Source organism: Rutilus rutilus (assembly GCF_951802725.1).
Source record: "Rutilus rutilus genome assembly, chromosome: 5".
In the NCBI taxonomy this organism is placed as follows: Eukaryota; Metazoa; Chordata; class Actinopteri; order Cypriniformes; family Leuciscidae; genus Rutilus; species Rutilus rutilus.
The window spans coordinates 49001218-49024773 of NC_140213.1; the positions used below are offsets into that span (position 1 = coordinate 49001218).

At 39.6% G+C, this 23556-nt stretch overlaps 1 protein-coding gene across 1 annotated transcript; it reads right to left on the reverse strand.

Moving 5' to 3' along the window:
- Window positions 1-142: 142 nt before the first annotated feature.
- pkma (pyruvate kinase M1/2a) lies at window positions 143-22924 on the reverse strand. The gene is given in 13 exon segments (XM_084409362.1): window positions 143-1092; window positions 2200-2381; window positions 7728-7894; window positions 9201-9353; window positions 9935-10085; window positions 10403-10673; window positions 10810-10996; window positions 11222-11353; window positions 13337-13378; window positions 13380-13429; window positions 14133-14142; window positions 14144-14312; window positions 22784-22924. Coding segments are annotated over 12 exon segments (1599 nt in total). The 5' UTR covers window positions 14291-14312; window positions 22784-22924; the 3' UTR covers window positions 143-985.
- Between the last annotated feature and the right edge of the window lie 632 nt (window positions 22925-23556).

The following is a 23556-nucleotide window of genomic DNA, read 5'->3' on the forward strand; positions in this document are numbered from 1 at the left end:
CTGTTACATAAAGTAGATTAATCTAAAAAATGTATCTTTAAAAGATAGACTGAAGTGTCAGACTAGCTTTGATGGTGTTATCGTGGCTGTTTATGCAACTGGCCCCATAAATCACTGATATGAAATAAAACCGTAGTCCGGACAAGTGCTCGTCTCCTTTATTAATTCAGTCTTGAGTAATACAACACTTCTGATGATACTATAGTTTACTCTTACAGTTATAAGTACATCTTGCACCCTAGCGACACAAAGCGGGTGGATCTAAACACACACAGACACCCTCTCACACACACACGCGCGCGCACACAGGAGCAGCAGAGAGAAAGGAAATGAACAGGAGAGATGGCTGGGAATGTGACCGTTGCTGCTCAGTCGATACTCAATCTCTCGCTCATAATCGTTCTCTTACTCCACTCAAACACAGCTGAAATGAGGTGGACATCCCAATGTCAACATTTCAAAAAAATATATACTGTAGCACATTGGTTGCCTCATCCCACATAAAATGGTCTCATGGTCTAGTGCAACACAGAATGTAACATCATTAGGAGTGTGAACACAGACATGGTGCAAATAAAGCACACGGACAGCGACACTACAAAGAAAACGAACACAACTAGAGTTACGTGAGCCCTTCTCCACTCGGGAACCGTTATCAGGTTAGTTTGTTCGCTCACGACCCGTCTCTGTGCTTCGCCAGGCATGCAGACAGACGAGCACACAGACAGCTCTGCTTTAATGAGAAACACAACTGGATAAGCGTGAGATTATGGTTGGCACGTGTGCCACTGAGACTGGAAAGGAAAATAAAATAAAGTGAGAACAACGTCTAAGTGATGATGATGATGGTCCACTGGCCTGTGTGGGAGGAGCCAGGCTTCTGTGATGACATCAGTCAGCGGTCTGAAAGCCTGCTGGGGAGGGTGGGGGGGCGGGGGGAAGTGATGTATGAACAGCAGAGGAGTGCGTTACGGTCCTGTGGTGCTTACGGCACCGGGACGACACGCATGGTGTTGGTGTAACCGGATCCTGGGCGCCAGCCGGTCAGGACGATCACCACATCACCGGTCTTGAAGAATCCACGGGCCTTTCCTGAGAGAGAACAGAGGGTTTGATGTGAACATCTGGGGGTCGCAGTTCAAAGGGTAATAGTAAAATATACTGGCTTTTTCACACTGACAGATTCCATGGATTATTCATTTTTATTTTTTTAGCTTCATGCAAATACTTTGAGTAATTGTGCTCCTGCAAACAGCCAATAAAACTTCTTCAGGGTAAAATGTAACTAAAGGTCCTTGCAATAAAAAACAAACAAAAAAACACACCACTTTATATTGCCTTGCATGAGAAGTCTATGGAAATCAGACTACAGAACATCTGCTGGATTTAAAGTGCAAAGACTCAGTAAAAGGGTTACACTTAACAGGTTACTCTGAAAAAAAACTACTAACTACATATTTTGTGCATCATTTTCGGCTGGATATTCTAATAAAGGCCTTTCACGAATATACCCATTTATTGTAAGTCTGCTCTTCTGCATCATGTACGTTTTTCATTGTTTGTTTTCATTCAGAGTTCAGATCTCTTGGCAGTGCTACTCTAACTGATCTACAAACACGGATTCATTGCTAAACCGTGATACACAGTCAAAAAGACAGAACTGTGTGTGTATTTGCTCGTTTACGCTCAATGAGCCGTGGAAAAGAACTCACAGGCTGTGTAAGAGGCGGCTTTAGGAGTGCGAAACCTGTGGGAATGAGTAAAAATATGCACAATCCCTACAACGAAATTCAGGCCCTGTAACAGAAACACTATTCAGCCGCAGCAAATGAGACGAGTGAGTGAGAGGAGGCGGGTGTGTGTCAGAGAGAGAGAGAGAAAGTGCAGCTGGTATCAGTGTATTGATACTGCGGAAAATGAGTATTGGAAACATTTCAGTATCATTTTTTATCATTTTCATATCAGTATAATTCAGTATCAATATTATGCATACAAAAAAAAAAAGAGAAAAAAATCTATATTTCTGGATGCGTTTGTGTTCATAACGCCTTGAGGGATCCTCATCTTCTAGTGTGATTTACTCCCTAACCATTTACAAGAGAATGATGACTAGTGTATTCAAATCGGTTTAGATTATTAATGTTTTGTAGTGTTTTCCCGCCTTTAGTAACATTTGTTTCTTGTGTAATTGTGTCTTACCGAGATCCATGGCAAAATTGACCCTCAGGTCCACATCCTCGGCCCACACATCATTAGAGGGATTGTTGTAGAGCACGGGGAAGATGCCGCGGTACAGATGAGCCTGCCGGGCCGTCTGCTCGTTACGGGTCACGGCTATAATTGGGGCACGTGGGCGGTACCGGGAGATCAGATGAGCAGACCTGGAAGAGAAGACAGGAGTGTGTGTTAATGAAAGTTGGGAAAAGAATGAAAAAAATAAAAATAAATCTGATGCATAATGTGTCCTGAGGATTCCAGCAAACACTTCTCACTAAAGATAAGATGGTCAAGGACAGCTATGATGATCACCCTACACTGCACACCCACCCACACCAGCACATACAGAGCTGACCCAGACACATGGGACTCAAATTAAGGTTAAACCCTACTCCATTCTGTTTGCTTTGCTCTTGCATAGTCCACACACACACAGGTCTCATTCACAGCCATTCACGGGAAAAGGGTCAGGGAATGAAGACAATTTAAATCAATATAAATAAATAATAAAAAATATATATATATATATATATATATATATATATATATATATATATATATATATATATATATATATATATATATATATATATATATATATATATATATATACATATATATATACACATACATATTTACTACAGTTTAATTTGGAGGAAGTACATTTTTTTTATATAAATGTTTTTACTTTTATTCAGCAAAGACACATTAAATTGATCAAAAGCGCCAGTAAAGACATTTATAATCTAACAAAACTATTTCAAATAAATGTTCTTTTGAACATGATGAAAACACACTTTCCAAACTTATATGGTTGTAATTCAAGAATGCTTTGGAACACAGCCCTAAGTTTGGGCTTGTATTAATGAAGACACTCCGCAGATTATTGATGAAGTGAAAGCACTTCAAATGAAAGTTTGGATAAGTTATGGAAGTTTAAATTTACTGTAAATCAAATGAACTGTACTAAATATTTATTACTTTATATAAAATAAAGAAAATACATTTGTGAAATGTGTGTACAAGTAAAAAAAAAAAAAAAAGAAATTTATACATACACATACACACACACATACATACATATATAAATAAAAAATATACACACATTTTAAAAAAAGACGCGTTTAAACAAGCTTTTTTTTTTTTTTTTTTTGCTGTACCAAAACTAGCCACCGGGTGTCACACACATCTATAGATTTTTTTTTTTTTGCATTCAAATGTCCAAATATCACTTCTATCACAAAATATGGAATCTTGAGATTCAGACCTTTCCGAAGGGCTTTGATTTAGAAATTTTGTAACATGAACACTGACACCGCCCACTAGGGGAGGAGATTGTTTCCATGGTAACGCAACGTCCAATTCCACAACGGTTTTCACAGGATGAATTTTGAGTTAGTAAGCTTTCGAATGATATCACAGAATTTAGTAACCTTCATAAATTTGTTATGATTTTTTTTTTTTAAAGAACACCAATCATCCGGCTAGCAGGACGGAGATAGTTAAGTAAACCTGTTTTTCTCAAAATTCCGTTCCTGAAAATCAGAGCAATCAGCCGACTTCAGATAACCATAACTTTTGTTGCCGACAAACGAAGAAATAAATAAAAACAGATTTGGAAAGGGCTTGAAACCAGCTTTCAAATGGTATGAAAACCAGTAATAAGTAAAATTTCACCATGTGATGGGTTTTCCAAGATCGCATCACATTCATACATGTCACAGGTCACATGCATTATATTCCAGCCCTTTGGTCTCACCTGTTGGATGCTGAACTCTCCCCTCTTACCTGCCGGTCTTGGTGAGCACGATAAGGGCGCTGGCGCGGCATTTGAAGGAGGACTCAACAGCGCCAACAGCTACAGCATCTGAAGGATCGCGAGTCAGAAGAGTGGAGCGCCTCAGCTCCTCGAACAGCTGCCGGTGGAACGTGGCTGCCTCTGCCTCACGGGCAATCTGACAGCGCCACCCGGTGGAGGGAGGGGGAAGGGAGGGGTTATACACAACCATACCGTCAACCACTCAGACAGAGAGAAATACACCGAGACACACATGGACAAGAATGTTTATGCTAGTCCTGTACTGTTCCAAAGCTCTCCAACAGTCATTTCAAAATTATTTATTATTTTCTCATTTAAATATTAGTATGATTAACCCTCTGGTGCTCTTTGCGTGTCGATCAAATGACCGAAATTTTATTTTTATTTCAATGAAATGAATGTACTATATTTTAGGGTTACACTTTATTTCGATAGTCCACTTTAGACATTCTACTAACTATTAGTAACTTTTCAACTACATGTCAACTAACTCTCATTAACCCTCTGGGGACCAAAAACGCGCCCGCGCGTTTTGCTCGTTTTTTTTTTTTAGCAATGAAAAATAAACACAAAATGCTCTGTTAATTTTGATCTTTAATTTTCGTGTTATACATCAATCGATCCTGTTCAGTTTCTATTTTTTTTCTGTATACTCACAATAAAAATAAAGTGTTTTGCTTTTTGACAAATATAGAAACTTTAACATGATGCGATTTCTGCCTTCTCTCTGTCAGTAAACTCCCATTTGAAACGCGTTCGAAAATTATCTATAACTCCGCGAAAATTCAGTCAAACAGGCAAACAGACCCACGGGCATAAAGCTTGAGATCGCAGCTTTTAAATGAAGTCATTTATATAAAAAACAAATATTATCAGCTTCTGTAATCTGTATAAAAAGAGCGATTCCAGTCGAGCTCATTACGAGCTCATTGACTTTAATTCGTTCACGCGTACTCATGGAGCGCGCTATTCACAAGATAATGTGTTAAGCCATCTATGCAAAACAGGTAAACGCCCCCAAGCAAATGCATTAAACGCTTCAAGTTTCATCATTCAGTCACCTGCGCATTGGGAAGATGACACGGTACACCGGTGCGGAAGCCCTTCAGCTCGTCCTGGATACTAGCGACGAAGAGTCCAGATTTTCATAAGAAGAGGAGCGCGACTACTCTGATGACGACCGTTTGTATTTTGAAGAGTGAATTGATCCAGTCGTGGATAGAATTTCGGATTTCGGTATTTATTCTTACTTGCATTAGTTGACAAGCTATTCAAAACATGAGCTTCCATATTATACTGGGTGGACTTGCCATCCAGAGTATTGACATTTGATATCTACCTATATTCAACACGATCTAATGAAAGTGCATATCTATACCATGAATTTAATATCTCGTACCATTTCAACGTCAAAAATGTTTTGTTTTGTTTTTTTTGTGTACATATGCTACACCCCTTGGTTAAGAAAATCTGTATTTGTATGTGTAGCCTAGCAGTAAATGATATGTTTAGATCATTATGTATGAAAGATAGAATTTAGAAATTATTTTAGAAAGTAGGCCTAGGTGTTTAGATTATATTTTGACTATATAAATGCTGCCTCATTATCATTAACGATGCATGCTCGCAAATATCAGTTGTAAATGTGTGTAAATGTGCTGAAATGTGTAAATATACCCAGTTAATGAAGTGCACAAATGTGTTAGGCTAATGTTTGCGGTGTGCTTCTCTGGTAATGGCCCATTGACACGCATATAGGCTTATTGCACGCGTCTAAAATTATTTACATCAGTTATTCATTATAGACTAATGCTACTATAGTTATATTTATGTAATAATATTCTTCAACTTTTTTAAAAGGAATGTAGCTTCATCACTACCTCCGCCTGCAACCCGGAGTGCGCTTAGCAACACAGTCAGAAATCAGAAAGAGTAAGTACATATTTACCAACTGCCTTTACTTTTGTTTATTTTCCTCACATTTGAGCCCGCATCAACGGGGCATAAGCATTTACTGTGAGATACCTGCCTTTACTTTTGTTTTTACAAAATTACAATAAAACAGATTGAAAAACAAAACATTTGAATCTCCTCATTCTTTGTTAAGGCTGCCTCACTTGATGGCCCATTAGCACTTGGGGGAGCGTCTATGTCACACCCCTGGTCTGAATCTCATTAATATTGATGACCCATTACCACTCCCACGCATAAACCTCTTCTGACAAAAAAAAACTGTTTTACAATGTCTAAATCAATGTAGTGTTTTATGTGAAAAATTAGGCAGGATGATTTTCACATAATTTTGAAGCTAGAACTCAAAGGGACAACATCCATTAGTCAAAAGTCTTGTGGACACATATTTAATATGTGTTTTGTGTTCTTAAATCAGCAACTTTCATTTTAATTTTTTCCAATAACCACGCATAAACATTATTCTCTTAAAAATACAAACATCTACATACACGTTGCTCGCATATTATGGTAGCCCTGTTTGTGCTATATAGAGTGAATTTACACCTTTGCCATTAACATGTTTATAAATAACTGAAAAAAGCACAAATGTCAGAGCATGTCAGAACATCTCAACGACCCCAAAAACAGCTTGGTCCCCAGAGGGTTAAAGTATTAGTAGACTGTAGTAGACTGTCGGTGGACTGGTAGGTTATGGTAAGGTGTTAGGGTTCGGGTCGGTAGAATAAGGGGACTTGTAGTTGCCAAGTTACTTATAGTCAGTAGAATGTCTGTTGGGGGACCAGCAAAATAAAGTGTTAGCAAATATTAAGCAGACAGTCTACTAATACTCTAATGACAGTTAGTTGACATGATGCTGCAAAGTTACTTTTAGGTAGTAGAATGTCTAAAGTGGACTATTGAAATAAAGTGTTACCTATTTTAGTTCGATAATGTTTTTTGTTTAATATTTTTAGGGGATTTTATGGTACTAAATTATATTTACGCTGTATATAATCCATTATTATAATCCATTTATTCACTTTGAGTTTCCGACTTGAACTGTCGTGAATCTTGAATGCTTTAGAGCACAGACTCAAGTTTGATCTCTTTTCAAAGACGACACTCAGCAGATTTTTGCTGAAGTGAAAAAGGTTTTGAAATGTGAACTTTAAAAACACTTACAGAATTTAATGTTTATTGTTATAAAAAAATAATTGCAAAAATACTATTTTAATTTTTTATATGAAAAACATATTTTTCAAAAACATGTTTTACTCTAAAACTGAAATCAAAGCCTAAACAAGTCAAAATTTGACCCTGATATCTCAAAAAATTTGATTGATTTTTATGATTTTGTTTGGCTGCAGTACCAAAAGTTTCCACAAGGAGCACCAGACTTTCTTTCAGGACCATTTAACCTGTTCTGTCCAGGATGTTTTGTGTTTACCTTTACCAAGTTTCATACTGATAAAGAAAAAAAATCTTAAAAATGTTTTTTATAAAATAAAAGTTTATCAGAGCACTAGAGGGTTAAATTGTTTTTTAAAGTGAATTCTGATCTGTAATTACAAAAGCTTATGCAGCTTAGCAGATGGACATCATTAACATTGACAGTGTGCCATGTGTCTCTCTCATTTCTCTCTCTCTCTCTCTCTCCCAGTCCTCTACTGTCCCTGCTCTGCCTACTCCCTGACTGTGCCGAGCTGGTTTTCCACATCGCTTCCACACTGCCGCCTACCTGCCAGACCCAGTGAGGACTATAAACGCAGAGGCCAGGATTTTAAAGGAGGCCTCCACAGCGCCAATGGCGATGGCCTCGGCGGGGTCGGTGGAGTGGCCCAAACAGCGGCGCAGGTCCTCAAACACCTGCCGATGAAACATGGCCGCCTCTGCCTCACGAGCGATCTGATGCAGCCAGCGCGTGATACGACAGGCAGAACACAGCAGAGAGAGAGATACGCACATACATGAGACAAGAACAGAGGTGAGGAGAGTCAAGAGGAAGGTCAAAATGAATTGAGTGAGGAAGAAGAGAGAGTAGAGAAGACAAGGAAGGGAAATTAACGCAGGTGTTAGTTCAGAGGAAAAGGTTAGTACAAAAAACAAAATGAATATTAGAACACATCCACACTCTCTCAGTAAATTATTAAATGCAAATTAACATTAATTACAGTGAAACCACCACCATTAAATCATGAATATTATTTGACATATGAACATATATAGAACTAACTAGTAAAGTGTGAGGCTGTAACAGATGTGTGATGATAGAGTTAAAGAAATCATGCAAAAGTTCATATGACTTCAACATGCAAGTCAAAATGAAGAAGAAAGGTTGAGCACGTGACAGGAAGTCATGCTGGTTTTCAGAAAGCGTTGAACTCATTCCCAAAAGAACAAACCAGCTTCAAGAAAATATAATGTTTAAAGGTTTGTGTTAAAGACGAGGGACTTTGGAAATAATCACCAGCAGATTCAGGCCATATCTGTGATGACTGGGCAAACATGTGACGGCTAACTCAAACATGCACACCTCGAGCACAATGCAGAACTGTTAACAAGCTCGTCAAGAACTGGCAGAGGGGAAAGTGTCTTGTAAGAAGGCTGTTGTCTGTAACTGACCCTGACAACTGAGACAAGTGAAGGCAAAACACATGCGGATGAGAGAATGAAGGTAATGAAGGATGTTGTGATATGCAAGAAATATTATGGGTTAAAAACAAAACACACAGTGGGGTCTACATTTCTAGAGTACATTGAAAATGTAGGTCTCAAAATGTAAAACCTGGGAATTTTTTTATATTTTATTGTATAAATTTATATAATAATAATAATAATAATAATAATAATATTTCAGATTCTACATTATTTCTAGGTGATTAATCAGATGCAAGTAAATGAGTGACATTCACTTTGTAGAGAAAAATACCAAAACACAATTTTTGACAGGTCACTTAGTTATGGATAATGATATAATTTGCAATATAATTATGGAATAAAGTGCTTTAACAAAAGAAAAAATATTTTTGTTGGTGATCGACAGCATGCCACAAAATGCCGTCCATAATTTGTATTTAACCCGTAAAATTCCTTTGAAAATTCGTTTAATTAGTATTTTTAGATGAGTGAGTTATGCACTAGTCGGGTACTAAACCGTTTAGCTGTCTAATTTAACAGTGTTAATGTGCCGGTCAGTAGGGGGCGCTCTCACCATGTGTTGGGTGCGTACGGCCTCCAGAGGATAGTCTCCCTTCGCAGTCTCTCCGCTCAGCATGATGCAGTCGGCACCATCCAGAACAGCGTTGGCCACATCACTGCCCTCGGCACGGGTGGGACGAGGCTTCTTGATCATGCTCTCCAACATCTAGAAACACACGAGACTTCAGTGGGCTTCAGAACACAGTGCCAGTAGTAATGGTTAGATATCAGGGGTGTCACAATACAAAGTATAGTTCACCCAAAATGAAAATTACTGTGTGGAAGAAAGAAAAAAATTCAAGTTTACAGAGTTTTAGTGTCAGTACTACATTAAACTACTATATATAATGGATAATAATGCAATGGGGGAATATTTGTGGGTCCTGATAACGCCAAATGTCTGATGTTACCAGTAAAAAGTGGATTACATTAGTTCAAGTGTACAAGCATGTACTTCTAAATTAATTCTGTATTTTCAGCTTCAGAATCATGAATATTGTTATTCTGGTGTCTCTATTGTCCTGTGCTTTGGGTTATTAACACTACTCATTTACACACACAATGTAATAATCAAATTTAAACTTCACATTTACTTTAATGGAGCAATTAAACTAATATTGAGCCTATTTAAATATCACAGAAGAGTTGCTGATATTATAAATAATTAAATAATGTGAAAACTCATATCTAAAGGCAGAATATTGTCTAGAAAACACATGGATAATACAGGATTGAAGCTTAGCTGACCTGTGTGGCACAGATGATCGGCTTTCCTGCCTTGTTGCAGCGACCAATCATCATCTTCTGGGCCAGGAACACCTTTTCCGTGGGGATTTCGATTCCCAGATCACCACGAGCGACCATGATGCCGTCACTGGCCTCCATGATCTCATCAAACCTGGCAAATAAAGGGAAGACATTCAAATCACATATTGAAACATATAAAACAGCTATTCATTACTACAACGAGCTCATTGTTTCTGCTTCTGCCTTAAATTAATAATTTTTCACTAACTGTGATTTAGTATATGTACATTTCTGAAATACATGGTTTCCTCTGATTTGGACTCATGCATTTTCTGTAAAGCTGCTTTGAAACGACGTGTATTGTGAAAAGCACTTTACAAATACATGTGAATTGAACATATAACGTCTAGTACTGCATATTGAGTGCGATGGTCAGCACACCTGGAGGAAACCGTTTAATCCACTCACTTGCGCACACCCTCGTGGTTCTCCAGCTTGCTGATGATCTTGATGTTCTTGCCCTTCTCTCCGAGCACCTTACGGACCTCATGCACATCAGCCGCCTTGCGAATAAAGGAGGCGAAGACCATGTCGACTCCCATCTCTACACCGAACAGCAGGTCCTTGATGTCTTTGTCTGAGACGGCAGGAAGGTCGACTGCGGCCCCCGGCAGATTCACACCCTTCTTACTACCCAGAGTTCCTCCATTCTCAATTTCACATATCAGATAGTCAGAGCCTGACAGAGAGAGAGCATTAAACCACAGACTTATTAACTTGATACTAAACTTCAGCAACAGCAAAGTGGGTGAAATAAAAGATTGATCAATTCCTTTGATTAACATGTTTTCAATTTAAATAAATCTATAACTCACCGATTTCCTGGACCTGGAGAGAAATGAGTCCATCATCAATATAGACCTTACTGCCCACTTCCACCACCTTGGTGATGTTCTTGTAGTCCAGCCAGAGGTTATCCTCATCACAGTTCTCCATGAGAGAATCATCTAAGGTCACTTTGATCAAATTTCCCTTCTTCAGCTCAACCTCAGCCGTGCCACTCTGGAACAGACACATGCATATATTTGCAATATTAAAACAAATTGCTAAGGGAAACATTCTTATGGTTTTAAATACTGAAATTTCTGTAGAACTATATGGTGTTTTATAACCATCTCTCTTATTATATGCACTAATAACAGCTAATTCAGTAGTATACGCGTCTCTAGACCAGCGGCAGTAACAGCGGGACATCACCTTGCGTTGAACTGAAACGAGTAAACTCACCCCTTTAATGAGCCCGGTTCGGATTTCTGGCCCCTTGGTGTCCAGGGCGATGCCCACTGGCCTGTAGTGGATGCTGCCCGGCTCGAAACTGGCACAAGCTTGACGTACATTTTTAATAGTTTCTCCATGATACTGAAATAGAGAAGAAATCAACACTGTGAATAACAAATCAAAGAAACACTGAGTATTGAGAAACTACAAACACATCATAAATGTCTCTAATGGAGATGTTCTTTGTGTAACAGCTAGGGGTGTAACCATACCCTCATGTCACACGATTCGATACATATCACGATACTGAACTCGATATTATTTGATACTCCAAGACACATGATAAAAGGCTGACAAAAAAGATCCTGTTGATTAAAATGCTAAATTTGATATTACATTGTGAGTGTAAATGGATAGTCTTGGATTCGGTGCTGAAACCCAAAGCACAGGACAATAGAGACGCCAGAATAACAATATTCATGATTCTGAAGCTGAAAATACAGAATTATTGTAGACGAATATGTTTGCACTCTTTCACTGACTAGATATATTTAAAATAATGTGGGCCACTTTTAACTGGTAACAGACATTTGGCATTATCAGGACACACACATTCCCCCAATGCATTATATATAGTAGTATAATGTAGTACTGACACTGTAAACTTGAATTTCTCACAGAGTAATTTTTATTTTGGGTGAACTACACATATATTCACTGTCCACGATAAATATTGATGCATTTTTGTATTGCGACACGATATATTGTTACACCCCTAGTAACAGCTGATGTTAAACAAGTGCACTTGATTGTCTCACAGCAATATAATCATCTAACAGCGCAGGTTACGTCATTACAACCTTCTATTTGAACACGCTCACACACACACACACACAACTAAGCAACGGTCAAGGCGTGTGCCTAGATGTGCAAAACTGGGTCACACATATACTCAAGCTGTGCACAAACGATTAGACGTGCTTCTGTGCATGTAATGTGTGCAAAGTTCACCTGTAAGAGTTTGATCTACTGATCACGCTTTAATAAACCAGGTTAGACGAAGCACCTTTGATCCATGATGTTACATGTGTCATACAGCTGTAGTTACTAATCACTTAATCTAGTCACGTTCACTTCAGTAGCTCCTGTACAGACAGCTCGACCTCTACACAACACTCAAGGTCATTCATTCTGTTGGGCACACAGGCCACCCATAGGCATCTGGTGTGGACACACACGCTGTTTGTTTAAGAGTGTGAACTGTTTGTATAATATGGCAGAATTTGTTTAATCCAAAGCCCAGCATTAGCTAAACCACATAGGAATATATGAGGGGAAAAATTTCTATGTTCATAAAATTGTTAAACGTACACTTCCTTTCCTGGTACTAATTAAACACGTTCACATGTTTTTCCGTTTAACCTTGTCTCTTTAGTTTCTGGAATAATGATTGGCTCAATGGATATTAACCCGAAATAACCTTTCTGGAAAGGGTCTGGCTCCAAACAGGCCAGAACTGCTTGAGAAAATTCAAAGAATGAATTCAATTAATGACACACTTGTGACTATTATCCAGAGATCTGAGATGAATTTTACTTGAAATTTGATTGTCATAAGCTCGCAAAACTGCACAAGACATCGCAAAGCTCTTCTCATAGCCAGCGGCTTCTGTATGAACTATTAGTGTGGAAGAGAACGCTGTTGAGACATGATAAGCTCTCTGCTGGGAAGCACAGATAAACTATTTATAATAGGCTCACTGTAGATTAGGTTACACACACTTTCTCTCTCTGTGGCCTTTGACCCTGTACGTTTTTTTTTTTTTTAAGCTGTTTTAGTATATTTCTGGTAGAGAATGTCTTGCATCCACTGACTGCACAACTGTTGGATATATATAAATAGAATTAGAGAGAGAGAGAGAGAGAGAGAGAGAGAGAGAGAGAGAGAGAGAGAGAGAGAGAGAGAGAGAGAGAGAGAGAGAGAGAGGAGAGAGTGAGAGAGAGAGAGAGAGAGAGAGAGAGAGAGAGAGAGAGGAGAGAGAGAGGAGAGAGGAGAGAGAGTGAGAGAGAGAGAGAGAGAGAGAGAGAAACACAAGAGTGTAAATAAATGATAAATAGTATGTACCTCATGTGAGCCATGAGAGAAGTTCATGCGAGCAATGTTCATTGCCAGACTTGATCATCTCCTTCAGCATGTCCACAGAGCGGGAGGCCGGTCCTGTGATCACATGACACACAATGAACATCCTATGTCTGTTTCATTACATGAAAACAATCCAAGTCAGAACAATGACAGACGAGGGAGGGTTTGACAAATCTGTTTCAACACAACAGCCACTCATCAGACAGGTCAGGGTTAATTAAACACTTAATTGACAATCCAACCGGGGCATTTGCAGAACTGTGATCACAGGAGAAACCCGAGACGTGCTCCACGCATATAAATGATAACAGTGGCAACTATGAAACACTGCCGGTTTTTTTTGCATTCCTAAATGCATGTTATTGGAAACCTAAACCAACAGCCCATGCAGAGCCTGAGTGTGTGTGGAGCAGCGTTTACGGTGAACGGGAGCTGATTGGTACTTATAACATGGAGTCTGCACAGATGTAAATAAAGCGTTGTGCTTCTCTGTGGGGAAAACAGTGCATATATTTAACTGAATCGCAGCCTTTGTGATCTCACAATAGCACTATGTTATATTATGATTGTAAATGGTTTTATATATATCGCGTAGCCTTATAAAACGGTGTAATAATGCGGTTCATGGATTCTCGTCCGTTGGGAAAGCACCACTTATGGTATTTTGCCGGTTACTCGACACGGGTAAAATGCTATTTTCTTTTTAAATCGAGTACTCGCCTTAAATGGAGGAATCGGGAAAGCCCTAGTGTGTATGTGTGTCTGAGCATCCACTGACCGATGGTGCAAGATGATTCCAGTGTTGCGGGCGATGGTGGGCTCAGAGTCGATGTCCAGCAAACACAAGTGCTCCAGGAAGGTGTCAGCCATGGCAGCATTGAGCTGCTGCGTCTGGATGAAGGCAGAACCCATATCTTGAGCTTTAGTGTGGGGCATCGTGGAAGAAGCGGGTAATATCCTACAGAGAGAGAGAGAGAGAGACAGAGAGACCAATGAAATGACATCCACATGATGAACTGACTAATCAGATGTCTGGTGTGTCTGTGTTTAAGACTCCAAGTCTCATTCTCATGATGGACTGAACAGCTAGAGTAGAGACCACAAGTGATTTAAAACAAGAGTGCATCTTGAAGATAAACAGCAGACTGTAGTGATTGACCCTGATTTAAACTCAACAGCATAAACAGTGACAGGAACTAAAGCCATAAAAGTCAAATGCATTTTGCTGAGAATTTAGAGTCTCAAAGTCAGCTAAATAGTTACCCTCACACTCCTCTGCAACACTGAACATGTCAGCTCTGTGTGTGTGTCTGTGTCTGTGTGTTGAAAAGGAATGTTTACTTTCCATATTATGCAACAGACTCCAGCACTTAGAAACACTATGAACATATACAGTTAATAATATAACACATTCCTTCAGGTCAGGGTTCCTCAAATCCAGCCACTGTCCTGCAGAGTTCAGCTCAAACCCTGATCAAACACACCTACCTGTCTTCTAGTAACTCTGAAGGCTTCGATTAGCTTGTTCAAGTGTGTTTGATTAGGTCTGGATATGAGGAACCCTGCTTTTAGGCCTCTCAATAATCACCCAAATCTCATGATCAAAGCAGACAAGAAGTGTAGAACATGACCTTCACATTCACAGCATATGGGCACTGCAGTCAAGCGGTTTAATCTTTGGTTTAAGGCTGGCAAGCAGACGCTTTCTGAACTTACACGTGCACCAGCGAACTTCATCAGTCTGTTTGAAAACAAGTTACAAGTAGGGCTGCAACTAACGATTATTTTGATAATCGATTAATCGGTAGATTATTTTTTCGATTAATCGATTAATCGGTTTATGTACTTATATTTTAGTTTTGCCCATTTTTTCCCAAGTAAATTATTAATAAAGGGTCTTTATCATTCAACATAGACTTTTTAGAGATTTTAACCATTTTGCATTGTCATATCCTCATCAAAAACATACCTGTGTTTTATTATGTGTTACTAATCCTTTGTCGAACTCTTCTGCAATCAAAACACTGACCCATACGTACTCTAGCTAATTTCACAAGGAGATTTCAAATAATGTTTTCACCATGGCTGTCCTTAGGGCTACTAAAGTAGTTTAACATCCCGAACAAAGCTTATTAAGGAATCTTTCAGAACATATTTTCACTAAGAATAAGAATAAAACAGAATAAAATTGCAGTAAATTGCATTGTATTTTATTTTTTCCTGTAAACACATAGCTTATACCTGGGAAACAGCTTTATAGCTTATGCTGTGAAATTGTAAACAATCCTTCGAATAAAGTGCCAATGGCATGAAACCTGAATGGAATTCACATTTTAAAATAAAATTTAAAGTAAAATCCATCAGAAGGTTGTCCAGAAAAAAATTGGACACACACAAAAAACCTGCTGTATGAAAAAGAGCAGTGCATACTTAGAAAAAAAGTGCATTTCAAATACATTTAAACATTTACCTCTCTCATTCAGTCATAATTAAGCTGCAAGACTGAATTATGAACTGGTAAACGACAAACTGATCACAGAACATGTTTGCAAAGCTTTAAACTGCAATGTTATCAGCTTTTACGACTAAACATTTGCAAACAACATTGTACTGCAGAATCTGCGTATCAAATGATTTTGATTAATATGCGCGAGGGAGAGAGAGAGCAAGACAGCGCTCGGGTGAGTGCGCGCGCGCGGCCGGGGCTCGCTCGCTCTCTCTCTGCTCGTTCATATGCAAATGATACACTTTCACTCTATGATAGTTAGACTGTGCAATTAATTATTTTTTCTGAGAGAAGCCAGCTTCCATTGAAAATGAATGACTTCCGGTAACTTTGGAAGCTCAAGTCGGCAGCGGTGTGAACGTACAGTTACTCCACTGCCGCCTGCCTCCGCCATCTCGCTGAATACTGCAGAGACGCTGTGCGGGACGCACGTGACATAAAACGAGGCCAGCTATTGGCTATTCGCTACTTCTCCTGCTGTACTGGCTGAGTAAAACCTCCGATGGCTCATTACTGCCACACTTTGGTCACCGCAGATTTAAAATATGCACGAAATAAGCCGCTTACGGCAAATAAAAGTTATTTAGCAACTAATCGATGACTAAATTCGTTGACAACTATTTTAATAATCGATTTTAATCGATTAAATCGATTAGTTGTTTCAGCTCTAGTTACAAGACTCAATGGTTCAGTGGTAAACACATATTGCTAATACTTATGATGGTGGTGTTTGCAGATAAATACAATGGGAAAAGACAAGAGAACTGGGGTGAAATCGAGGCAGTCAAACCCAGTGTGGAAATAACCTAAGTTTCTTAATTTGAACCTATATAGGTTAAGACAAATTGAACATTCACATGTTTTAATTAATATAGTAAGTGGTTTAGCAATTTCATTTTACAATCCCAATGAGCTGGTCTCTGTGTGTTTGAGCTGACCTGGATTCTTTATCTTAATGCGGAGATTGCGTATGTTACTAAAGCTCAATTTGAAACTGAGGTAAGCCACCTCACACACCCTGAAGCACAGAAAAGTCATGTGACATCCAGCCAATTACAGCCCTGTTGGCACACACACACACACACACACAAAAAGTCAAATGAGATGCTTTTAATAATGCAGAGAGATGACAGATTATGCATTAGTGCTGCACGATTAATCGTATCGCAATCGCGATGTCAAGCCTACGCGATTATATGACGCAAAATGCTGCGATTTTATATTAAATAAACAAATTAGCGCTGTTAACGCACTTATTAATGCAAATGCTTTTAAACCATTCATGCGCGATAAGACATAAAAGAACGAGCCGCCTGTGAATGTCCTCCTGACACACACACACATGTACACACACACACACACGACACACACACAGATAGACGCGCGCCAGTATCAAGTTCTCTTTCGCGGTAGAACGAACAACACACATGTATGCCAAAATGAACGAGCTGCCTGTTAATGTCCTGACTGTGACACAGAAAGACTCGCGCTAATATCGTGCGTGCGCACAAAACAGCATGACAGAATACAGTTCTCTTTCGAGCTTGAACGAACAATAACACACACAATTATGCAAAAATGTATTTTTGTCGAGTGTCTTCATAACATAAGAGTAGTCTTATGATGAACACGAAGAGTTGTGATAACTCGTGAAAGAATGAGGCGCGTGTGAGATCCGCGTCTCTGACAGCGGCTGGTCTTAAAGGGACAGTACACAGTAGCCACTAATTACATCTGTCGCTAAAGTTATTATTTTTTTCTTTTTTTTTTCAATTTCTTTTTTATTATTATTATTTTTCTTTAACCTGACATGTATGGTTATATGTACTCTTGTATGTAAATTATGTTTTGTTCTTGTTAAAATGAAAAAAAAAAAAATCTGTCGCTAAAGTTAATCAAAGAACAAAGGGAACAGAGAAAAACACTCACTGCTCTTGACTAAAGAACTTTTTTCTTTAGGCTGATTATCACTAATCTGTGTGTGCATTTATTTCCCTTGAGAACCAAGCAAGTTGACTCATGAAACCATTTGTTTATTATATCGCATATCGCAATCGTAATCGCAATATTGACCTCAATTATCGCAATATGACATTTTCCCCAAATCGTGCAGCCCTATTATGCATTAAGAAGTCTCATGGGAGCTTGTTCTAGTCACATCATGACCACGGTATGGCACCAGGATGGGCTTGAGGACTTTACTGCGCTTGCTAATAAAACCACACCACATTCCACTCTGATGATGTCATGGTGGGCTGTTGTACGTGAGGAGATTCACATCACACACACTCTTCATAGTAATGAGATGACTAAGACAGGCAGAGTGGAAAATCCAGGTCCTCGTGTAGCGCACCACACACTCACACACTCAAAGTGAAGGGGGGAGGGGGGTTAATCCACTTCCTGATACTACAGGAAATTATGCTAAATGTGGTTTGTGTAACTTAAGACGATAATGCTGCTGGCATACATCTGTTGTCATTGTATTGATTTCTACCATGCTATGTGGCTCATCAGACAATAGCCTTAGCATCTGATGCTAGCCAGGACACTGAAGGTCAGTGCTAGAATGTCACATGAATATCTTGTATTTATAGGCCTGTTTTATAACCACATTCCCAGCTTTATCTCCAAAAATCCCAGCTATGAAAACACAGCCCGTCTCGAGGCCCAATGAACAGGAAGAATTTCACCTACAATGAATTCTGGAGTTCTGAACAAACGGCACAATATAAACTGAACACCTCAAATCATGAGGCTTAAGAAGCTCAAGCTGCGCTAAAAATGTGCATAGCGTTAGGAATTGCACCTTCAAAAACCGCAAAACAGACATAAATGTACATCTATATATAAAAATATAAATAAAAATGCAAAAGAAAGTAAACATATTTAGAGATCCATGTTGGCCTTGCAACCACCCACATCATCATAATGGAGAGTCAAGACAAGTTTATTTGTATAGCGCTTTTCATTATACACACAGAGCTGTGCGATGATATAGCTTACATTCATCACACAGCCAAGTCTAGTGTGTGTGTGTGTGTGTGTGTGTGTGTGTGTGTGTGTGTGTGTGTGTGTGTGTGTGTGTGTGTGTGTGTGTGTGTGTGTGTGTGTGTGTGTGTGTGTGTGTGTGTGTGTGTGTGTGTGTGTGTGTGTGTGTGTGTGTGTGTGTGTTGAATGTCTGGCACAGGTAAGAACCAGCACATTTTCCCAGTGCTAAATCTATATATCCACAGCTGCATCGGGTCATATCTGTGCCTGACCTCATGTCATCATCATCATCATCATCATCATCATCACAACAACAACATCCGTCACAGCACTGATGCGTCTAACTTTAGAGCATGTATTAATCCGCCTGCATCCAAACACACACTGACACACACACACATTCAGTCAGTCAGTCACACTGATCTTAAAGCCCCCCTGTAAGCAATAATTATAACCCTTAAAACTCTTTGATCACCAAAATTACACATTTCAACTTTTTTCCTTAAAATTCTCATGCCTTAAAATATCTAGTGTAACTATGCGCGATGTAAGTCTGTTCTCTTTATTCTATGACTCAGAAATATGACTAATAACTCGACACCCTTGCCTCATTTAGTATGCACGGCTCTATGAATATGCAAATGAGCCCCGCCTCCACTCACTCACTCAGCTCAGAGATCCACTGGTTGATCTGATTGGTTACAAGGTAGTTTGTGACGTCAGAAACACCAGCGATTTCAAAGCGTGTTTTTGAGACTGTCTTTGGTTCACTGCAGTTTTAAGGAGGAAATACTCAGCAATGGTGTCGACTTATGAACTTACACATGGTTTGTCTTAAAGCACATTAAAAACACCACATAGACACATAAACAACATTAAAAGCCGGATTTACACCACAGGGGGACTTTAATGACTACATATATCTAAAAAAAAAAACTATTATCTGTGCCTAACAAAGCCTAGTTACGTCACTCAGAACCAGCAGCCCTAAACCCACCTCCACCTGTAGGCCCTTCGGCTCAGGGAAACAAGGCACCGTGTGTCTGTCAGAACCTTCCAGAGGAACCCCAGTGTGTGTGACCTTCTCTCCCCAAACACAGCGCTGCAGAGCGGGACGCCGGCCAGAATGAAGCAGCACGCATTGCACTGCTGAGGAGTTAGAGCACTAAATCCTCTTCCCTTAAGAGAGGATAAAACACGCAAGCCACACGTACACGCACTGTCCTGCACGAGCAGGCCTTTGCTAAGACTCCAGGCCCACATGAGTCGACACACACACACACACGCCGTTTCAGATGTGGACCGGGCCACTGCGGGCAGTCAAGCCCACCTCAGTTACTGTAGATCACATTACAAACACTGGGCTAAAATAGGAACGGGATACCATAAGGCTGGGATTGTACCAGTATGAAACGCAACAAGCTTGCAGTGGTGTGTGTAGAGGTCAGCAGGATCCAGATCTACTCTAGTTCACATGTGCATGAAGCCAAACGGTGCTTTTTTACTGCAGCAAAGAGAGACTGAGGTGAGTCTGTTCTCTTTATTCTATGATTCAGAAATATGACTAATAACTGTGCACTGGGCCGGTGTGTGTCACTGCAGAGCTGTGGGTGTGCTTTACTGGTATTCAGTCTCTTCTGCTGGTTTTTAGTGACTAAAAAGTCTGTATTATGCAGGCCAGACAAGTAATTTGTTGGTCAGTGTGTATAGAAAGACTGCGCACATACATATTCAAACGTGCATTCCTATAGACTAAACACGTAATACGCATGTGCATGCCGTCGCCGTCTTCACGTTTTTTTTTTTTACACAAAGATAATGCTTTTCAACATTTTGCTAAAACTTGCACCTTCTCGAGCCACCGAACACTGTTGTCGTGCAAACGAACGATTAAATGTTTTCAGTTAAAACGGTGTCGTGTAAGCGGCCCCTAAGTTATTAACTAATAATCTTTGCAATGGAAGTTAATCAATCAAAAACTTGACCAAAACAATCTCTGTTACTTTAATTTCCTATTATCACTGTGAAGCTGCTTTGAATTTGAAACAGTCTATATTGGCAAAAGCGCTGTATAAATGAAGGTGACTTGATTCAGAAATATGACTAATAACTGTGCACTGGGACGTGTGTGTGTGAAAGGCAGGTTTGTGTCACTGCAGAGCTGTGGGTGTGTTTTACTGGTATTCAGTCTCTTCTGCTGGTTTAGTGGGAGTTTTTGAAGTCCTAACACAACCTTACAGAAACAATTCCCATATTGCGTCGAGACACTCATTGCAGAACTGAAAACAGCTTCCCTGAAACGAATGGTGCAACGGTTTAAGTAAATGTCGAAACGTATACAGTGCCAACGGCGTTTATAATAAACCTAATTTGCTGTCTGTTAATGCATACATGTTTTCAAGTTATGCATGTTTCAACATGGCTGAGCATAAATCAGGATTATGCATGTGCGACTCATAGGAAGTCGAATGGGGATGACAAGAAGAGAAATTTACCGAACCGCATTTCAAAGAAGTTCTACACAGTAATAAAGTGCTCTTTCATACTGGTTCATAAAATGAAATTAATTACAGAATATATATAAACATTGTTCCTGAAATAGCCCATATGTTATGCATAAAACTAAATGCATTATGATGTTGGCTTGGCAAATTGCCCATTATAATTCTCCTTTATTAAATTCACACTCACACGTCAATCAAAATACAGGAACTGAGCCAATTTTACACTGCAAAGGTGGCATAGAAGCGCTTCTGAGCTGGCAAATAAGGTGTTTTTACACAGATCATAAGTAGCATAAATGCATTTATACAGCCATTTTCAACTGTATGCTTTGATATTAGCAGCTGAGGTTGGTCAGAACAGACATAATTATGCCGCATAATTATCATTTACAATCTTTACACAGAATTGAGCTGGCAAAGAAAAAAAATGTAAACTTGCTTTGGAAAATTTTAAGTGTTCTCCATTTAATTCTGAATGACGCACAAGCTTGAGTACAGGCCAGCTAAAGTAAAGCCTAAATCCACCTAGAAGAAAGAGAATCAGACTCCACTGATGTAAAATCTTAAAATCTAAAACAAGTGTTTGCAAGTGATTGCAAGACAAACACAAAAACGTCAATTTCCTCCCTCGCAGAAACACGACGCAGCATTATAATTATCATCTATCATCAATGCACCCACGCAAGGAGAGCCAAGGACTGCGCTTCAGATCACCAGATGCCCGCAGGGGTGTGATTCTGTGCCGGTGTCATTCATTCACTACACACAATCAAGACTAACGCCTTAATGCATCCAGTGCACGCCTTGATAATGAAAATAGGGCCTGTGTATACCGAAAACTAACTGCGTACGCGTTCAGCGCCTCTCTAGAGATCAAATATAACCATCATCCTCATTCTGTGTGTTCACACAGGTGGGTTCTGGTCTAGTCATGGTGTGGCGGATGCGCTGTGGGTCACGTCCCGCCTCTGCGTCACATTCCCCGCCAGCAGAGACTCCCGCACGAGGTGCGCCCACGCAACATTCGAATTCGAATTCATTCAAAAAAAAGAAAAAGAAAAAAGAGTGACGGTTGTTCAACTGCCAAAATTAAAATTACAGACGATAATGAATCTCTGGAGACGGTTAGTCAGCACAAAATCGCGGAAAACGCAGTGAAATATGTGTGGTTATGGGTGGGAACGGAGATAACACTAACTTTTAGAGGATTCATTACAAAAAACAGCCTAGAAAACGATTTGAAACCCTTTACAAGGGTAGGTACGTACTACGCACTGACTGAAAAACGAATCTGTGCTATTTTATCAGTGCAGCTACTCTGACAAACGTACCAAAAACCGTACACAATAAAGTGGCTAATGAAGAATAGAAGTATATGAGTATTACGATGCTGATTTTTGTAGGTGCTGCTGCTGTGAAGACACTCACCTGTGTTTGCTGATGGTCGGCCGTGACTGATGCGCTCCTGATCGCGAGCTCAAGGTGATCCGTCAAGCCTACCGGGACTACTTCCGAGCCTGCGTGCGCGGAGGGATACTTATGACGTCGAACTATAAAAATGTCACTATAACGGTTTTTTTACCAAAAAAATTTTACCATAACATTCCCGAGAAATATATCTAAACGTGTGTTTGCGTTTCCTCAATGAAACGAAGAGTCAATTAAGCTCTAAAATCTTTGTAAACAAACTCGAGCTTCCTGATGGCGGATTATGAAACGCGAAATGAGGGAAGTGGAATCATCCAATCAGAGCGCGAGACACGGCACGATGCAGGAGCACGAGGAGATCACGTGACAAGAGGATGCTGCTGTGCTGTTGTTAAACTACAAGTCAATGACAACGACGTGCTTGTCAGGGATATTAAATACGTGTTTATGTAATACAGTGGATGTATTGTCCATATAAATCTATTCGGTTGTTCATATATAGAGTACACAGAGCGATACTAATGCACTTCCGCGTTAATCCATCTAATGGTTGAGACTCGCGCAGCCGCACGTACGCCAGCATCAGACTTCATCTGTTAACTCTTTAATAAGCAAACACTGAGGAGATTTTACCGCTATATGTCTCGTATATAGATCACGTTTGTGAGCACAGAACACTAAACAAACTATCATAACGAAATGACCATGTTTATATTACAAATACCACGAGTACCATGGTAGTACCCTGCTTTTTGGACATTTACTATAATAAA